The sequence below is a fragment of the Quercus suber genome, unplaced genomic scaffold (assembly GCF_002906115.3).
Source record: "Quercus suber isolate HL8 unplaced genomic scaffold, Cork oak 2.0 scaffold_49, whole genome shotgun sequence".
Taxonomy (NCBI): Eukaryota; Viridiplantae; Streptophyta; class Magnoliopsida; order Fagales; family Fagaceae; genus Quercus; species Quercus suber.
Window position 1 is genome coordinate 1,365,524 of NW_027069514.1, and position 6,810 is coordinate 1,372,333.

The window sequence follows — 6,810 nt, forward strand, 5'->3', positions numbered from 1 at the left end:
ATAAATTTGGACAGTGAAAAAAAGGGTATACGGATGCTTGGCTGTACTTCATTCTCTAGTCTGCCTGCTTTGCTAACCTCTGCATATTTTCGCTCGAGTTATATTTGCCTGATGGAGAACAAAACCCGTCTACTATACATTGTCCCATATGCACCTACCCTTTAGANGTTAACATTTGTTATAGAGTTTTATATATATGGCTATGCTACAAGCCGTTTTGTACATGTTAAGATAAGATAGAATAAGTTACAAGTAGTTTAGCTAGTCAGTTAGTTGTTGAATACAACTGTTAGGTTGTTAGGTTAGTTACAACTTTTCCCGCCCAACTGTGTGATATAAAAGGGGTTGAACTATATTATTGTATATAGATTCTCATTCAATCCAGATTTCTTTCACTCTCACTCTAACCTACAATTTCATTGCTGAAGCGTGTTCAAACATAGTGCAGAATTGTCGGTTGGCGAGATCCAAAAGATGTCTTTAAGAGCCGGCCGGAGCTCCTTACTGCAGAACTGGTAGTATTCCAAGGTATCGCCATAGTTTTTCTTCACCTCCACCACTAGAAACGACGGCGTCATGGCAAAAATCTCCGCCTCAATAGTCAGTTTCCCTTTACGTCCACACTCGTTTCCTTGAAGTCTCACCCTCGACTCACTCTTCTTCACACTGAAATTCCCACTCTTCGCCGCCATCTCCTCCAGCGTCGATATCACACTGCTCGTCGGCCTCGTCGTCGCGAACCTCAGCTCCTCCTTCTCCTCCACTTTCTTCTCCTCGAACAGCGGCGACAAATCCAACCCTTCGGACAACAATATTATGTGGAACGCGTTCAGAGTCTCGGAATCTTTGAATGGTGACTTCTCGTACTCCTGAAACTTTTGCTCCTCCTTAGTTAGGATTGACTTGGGTGCTGACTTTTTGAACCAAAAAGAATCCATGACTTTCGCGATTGTGATCTTGTCATCGGATTCGGATCGAGAAGCTTCATGACCAGCCTCCGAGCTTCTGAAGAAAACCATGGTGGACACTTGAAGTCACCTCTGTAAATCTTCTTATACATGGCCATCATATTATTGTCCTGAAATGGCAAAAACCCAGCTAGAAGAACAAACAGGATAACTCCACAGGACCAAAGATCAGCTGTAGCACCATCGTAGCCTTTCTTTCCAATCACCTCCGGCGCCACATAAGCCGGTGTGCCACACGTTGTGTGTAGCAACCCATCTTGCTTCAATTGATCAGTGAAAGCGCTGAGACCAAAATCAGTGACTTTCAAATTACCTTCTTCGTCTAAGAGCAAGTTCTCAGGCTTGAGGTCTCGGTGGTAGACACCGGCTGTGACAGAAATCGATAGCGGAGATGAGTTGCTGGAAATAGACTCTCGCCACGTCTTCTTTAAGCCGACCCTTAGCGATTTTCGAGAACAGCTCGCCTCCACGGACGAGTTCCATGGCGAAGTAGATCTTTGATTTGCCCGCCAAAACTTCGTGGAGCTCGACTATGTTTGGATGCCGTACCATCTTCATCACCGAGATTTCTCTCTTGATCTGCTCCATCATACCCACTTCGATCACTTTCTCTTTGCCCACAACCTTCATCGCCACGCTCTTCCCGGACTGTAAGTTTCTGCACGGTACACCTTGGCAAAAGTACCATGACCCAGAAGCCGACCCAGCTCGTATTTCCATGTAACAACGTTGAATTGCCATCTTTACACTTGTTGTCACCCATTTCTCTCTTAAAATTCACCCTCTGCTACAAAATTAAGCTTTTGAAAAGGAAAAAAACCAACTTCTTTAGTAAAACACTAATACACCAACAACTTTGGTCACCCGTCTTCGACGTATTTGTGGTGGCAAGTACGGCCGCCAATACAGCTCTTGGCTCGCGAACTGAGCTCAGGCCTTGTCAGCGAAGCTCCAACCATATCTCTGCATTTCAAACTCTAAAAATCTTTAGATAGTTAAGAAAACTAAAACACTAATAAGCTTCAAAGATTTTATCAGCGTAGTGTTTGGCTTTATTTTTTCTCACCCACTACCTTTGCTTACCATATATAGTGGTTTTTCTATAAACAAAATTACTTTCCACCTTCAGGATTGGGTTTCCAAAAGGGTCTGATCTCATCAAACGGTTACAGTTACAGGGCCTCATATCTGTTATGCAACGTGTCATAATAGAACCCATTTGCTATAAAGTACAGGACTACCGACCTGAGACCAAGCCACGCGTCATCGTCAGCTATGGTCCACATTCATTCTCACCGTGTTCAGACTTCAGACGGTGTGGTAAAGGGATAAGCCAGCTTTGAAAGGTGGGATTTTTTCATTTCAGAAAAAAAAAAAAAAAAAAAAAAGTCATTATCCCAAAAATACATATTTAACTCATACAATAAGGATAGAAGGTATTTATGTCCAAAATGTATGTGTAGAAAATTATATGTCATTTACAAGCATTTGGTTGCTTTTAGTTGTATTTTGAATGACTTCCATCTTTGTTGGAGTTTGGCTTAATGATTATTCCAAATAACAAAAATTTTTCAAAATCAATAAGACCAACATTTACCAATTACCACCCAAAAAGTACAATATATCTAATATCGTTATCCTTTTAACCTTAAAAGAAAGCATAGAATTTCTCGTGTTCATATATATCCCTTTTGGTTAAAGAGAGAATGATTAAAAACCTGAAATATGGCAATTCACGCTAAAAGAGAGAATGATTCATAGGTGAGAAGTAAAATGGTCTAGCTAAGATATTATAGTCACGTCTAGGTAGAAATGCCAATTCAAGTCGTCCTTCTATCCATTTTTCATTTAGTTTTAAAAAAAAAAATTCAAATGCTAAGACACAAATTCCTTATATTAAAAAAAGTTAAATAATTTTAAATATTCAATTATAAATGATAAAAAAAATTACATTTGTCAATAATAAATTTTTAGTCAGGATGTTAGTACTAAAAAGAATATTTATTATTATTCCCTCAAAAAAATAATATTTATTATTAGTAATAATGAAGACCCACTTCATTATTGACATGGTAGAATAATATCAATTCCATCCCACTTCATTAACAAATCATGTCCATAATTCCTAAAAATAATCATAATAATATAAATAAAAAATCTCGATAATTATGAAAAAAAAATTATATAATCTCTGTATAATTTTTTGAAAAAAAAACTATAGAAAATATTTTTTTAGAGAAATAGAAAATGTTGTTTCCCTGGCAATGTGCTACATGGACACTAATATTCATGTTTTAACTTATTGTATTATTTGTATACATGCATAGACTTCTTTTTTGGGTAGAGAACATTCATAGACTTACTCAACCATCTTTGTCGCATGCGATTAAAAAAGAAACATAAAATAAAAAGTAGCTGAGATTTTTTTTTTTTTTTTTTTGCTTGGTCAGAGAGCTCTCAGCTAAGATATGGCTTCGAACTGCAAAAAAATGGGCGGTTGGAATTGGATCCAACTTAAAGCAAGTCAGCTGAAGACTGTTGAAGAAGCGGAAATTGGGGTGGAACATGGCGTCACCCATATTGCTTGTTTTGTCAACAAGCCGACCTCGTTTTAAAATCTATTTCCTACGCTATCAATTTATAGACCTAGCGTATTTTGTGGGTAGAAAATAAAATAATATGATCAAAGTCTAAGACACTAGTTTGTATATTAAAATAAAAGTTAATTAATTTTAGATATTCAATTTTCAAAACAAGCCGACCTCGTTTTAAGAACCATCTACCACATCATCACTTCATAGAGCTAGAGTATTTCATGGGTAGGAAGTTAAATAATATGATCAAAGACTGAGACGCTAGTTCTTTACATTTAAAAAAATTTAATTAATTTTAGATATTCAAATTTTTTTTTTTTGTTTAAGATAGTTTCAACCTATTGATTATTTTTTATTATCAAACTAAAACACCAATTGATTTTTTGGTGTAGGCAGAAATCGAACTTCAAAATTTCTTATTTAATGACAAAATATTTTATTAATTAAATTAACTAGAATCTATAATATATATTGAATTATAAGTGATAAAAAAACATTTTTAGTCAAATGTTAGTACTAAAAAGTCTATTTATTATTAGTAATAATGAAGACCCAATATTTCTCATATTTCCAATAAATATATATATATATATATATATTTCTCATATTTTTGTTTATAACTATTGTCATGATATTCCTCTCAATTTTTTTTTTAAAATATTGTCATGATAGATTAAACATCAATTTCGTCCCACTAAATATTATCTTTATGTCAATATAGGTTTGCTTAATAACTGTTTTTAAGATATTTATTAATGATTTATTTTATTTAAAATTTTATTATGAGAAAAAATAAAATCTTCAGTGTGAACCCATTAATCCCATATCATATGATGACAATGATTACTTGAACTACTTACTAAATGAAACAATTTGAAAAGTCCTCCCATCAAGCCACGCACCGACAGCAATACTTTAACAGTTTTCCTGACAAGTAGCTACGTGTACGCTGAAATACATGTTTTAACTTATTGTATACACGCATAGACTTACTCAATCATCTTTGTCGCATGCGATGTAAAAGAAAAAAAAAGCATAAAAAAAAAAAAGGAGATGAGATAAATATATATATATTTTTTTTGGTTAGGAGAAATAGAAACTGTTTTTATTTATTTATTTTTTTTTTATGAGAGAAATAGAAATTGTTGTTTCTCTAGCAATGTGCTACATGGGCGCTGAAATTCATGTGATTAAAAAAAAAAAAAAGTAGATGAGATATTTTTTTATCTTCTTTTCTTGGTCAGACTCAGAGAGCTCAGCTAACAAATTGCTTGGAACTGCAAAAAATGGGCGGCTGGTAGTTGGAGACTTAAAGCAGTCAGCTCCGCTGCTGACTGTTGAACAAGCGGAAAGTGGAGAGGAACATGATGTCACTCATATTGCTTGTTTTAACAAGCCGACCTCGTTTTTGGCAGTCATGTCCATGCAAATGAATAAAGATTCTCTTCAAATTGCAAACGAACAAAAATTCTCTCTAAATTAATTTAAAAAAAATCTTACAAACTCTTTATATATTTTTATATTAAATATGAATTTTAAAATCTAATCGTTAGAATGTGTTGAGGTTCAAAATAATTAAATGGCCACAAATAGGCCCAAAAAAAAAGAGAGAGATGAAAAGAGACTTTGGGCCCATTTCACACAAAAAAAAAAAAAAAAGAGAGAAAATAAAGGGTGGGTTCTCACAATAAAGAAAAGGAAGAAGAAAAGAAAGAAAAGGAGCCCAGAGGATCTGATCTGAGGTCCACAAAGAAAGGGGCCCAAGAAAACAGATAAAGGAAACAACAAGCCAAGGAAGCCCAGAAGGAAGAGTTGGGTCGGGACGCCCAGAAGTAGTACCAGAGGCAGAGGATCCCCAGACGCGTGAGATGAAACTAAAGCAGATTTGAAGAGAGAAAAGAGACAAAAGGCACGCGGACCTTATGAACCAGGCACACAGTGGAAGTACAAAGCAAAAATGCAGGAGATTTGGTTCCAACCATTTGAAGAAAGAGACAAAGAAAAGTACAACTGGGAAAGCTGGAGCAAAAAAGCCAAAAGGTTTCAGGTCAACCAACGGGAAAATATGGAAATGGGAAGCTAGCTGGGAGACTTTCATCTGGTTGCAACAAAAAGAAAGAAGCTATGAAGAAAAGGGAAACGACATGATCCTGAAGCAACCAGGCACAGAACCGACCTCAAAGGGCAAAAAGGAAAAATCGGTAGTACCCCGAGAGCCCGAAGCTGTGCTATAAAAGGGGGGGAAGGAAAAAGGATAGGGCATTCGATTGGGGATGCTTAGATCATTCGTTAAGGCATTCAAAGTCATTTCTCTAAAGTTTCAAAAAGATCGTAAGAAAGACTCTGTAAAACTAAAGGGAAAACAGAGGAATTTGTTCCCGGTATCTCAGAGGCAGCCACTACAGTACACGCTCGGATTCAACGAATTCAAACTTTGCAAGTCTTTGAAGCTTGAATGGCTATCAAAGTCTGTAATTTTTGAACTCATTTGAACCTTGCATCATGTCTTAGTGAGCTTTGTAATCACAATTAAAAAGAAACTAATGAAACATACCTCACTAATTAAAGGATCCCTAACGTGTTCTTTGCATTATATTTCATTTATTATGCATTTCCTTTACTGTTAAATGTCATTCAATGCGAATACTTTTGTTAGTTGTTTGTAATTGTAGGAAGTTTGTTCTGTGCGCCAATCTATTCTTAAAACAGCCAGTTAGCTGCGGAGAATTGATCCCAGTCCACCAAGAACATCTCACACAGCCCAGGATCCTTGGGCCATAGTGCTAAAAAAAAAAAAACACTCTCACATTTTGGCGACTTCGCTGGGGACTGGGTAAAGAAAAGGGAAGAAGCAATCCCTTCGCGGAACATGCCTCCAAGACAAAGGAACAGTAAAGGTACTAATGTGCCACCCATGGCCTCTGAGACCGTGGGAGAAAATGAAGTGACCTCCAGACAAAGAGGCGAGGTGCCCCTAGCAGAGCACGAGGCCGTGTCAGAACAGAGGAATGCAAGGCAGGAGCTAGACCCTATAGCTCAGATGACTACGATGTTGAAAGATTTGCAACAAGAAGTTCGCCTTCTTAAAGAAGGCAAGACACAGGAAGTCAGAGACAATGCCCCCCACGTGGGCAACCAAGATGGAGCCCAGCCAAAGGGAGGGTCAGCAGTGGGAGGAGGAACTAACCCCCAATACCTAACACTGGCAGATGTCAGTGCCCTCCTGGAACAAGAAAGGGGAAAACTTT

The 6,810-nt window shown here is 36.8% G+C and overlaps 1 protein-coding gene and 1 pseudogene across 1 annotated transcript in view; one reads left to right on the top strand and one right to left on the bottom strand.

Moving 5' to 3' along the window:
* Nucleotides 1–333: 333 nt before the first annotated feature.
* Nucleotides 334–2,012, bottom strand: LOC112006766 (CBL-interacting serine/threonine-protein kinase 6-like; annotated as a pseudogene).
* Nucleotides 2,013–6,431: 4,419 nt separating this feature from the next.
* LOC112014121 (disease resistance protein L6) overlaps nucleotides 6,432–6,810 on the top strand; it is a 1,216-nt gene continuing 837 nt past the window's right edge. The window contains exon 1 of the mRNA XM_065771824.1: nucleotides 6,432–6,773. Coding sequence (XP_065627896.1) covers nucleotides 6,432–6,773 — 342 coding nt within the window. The remainder of the gene's footprint in view (nucleotides 6,774–6,810) is intronic.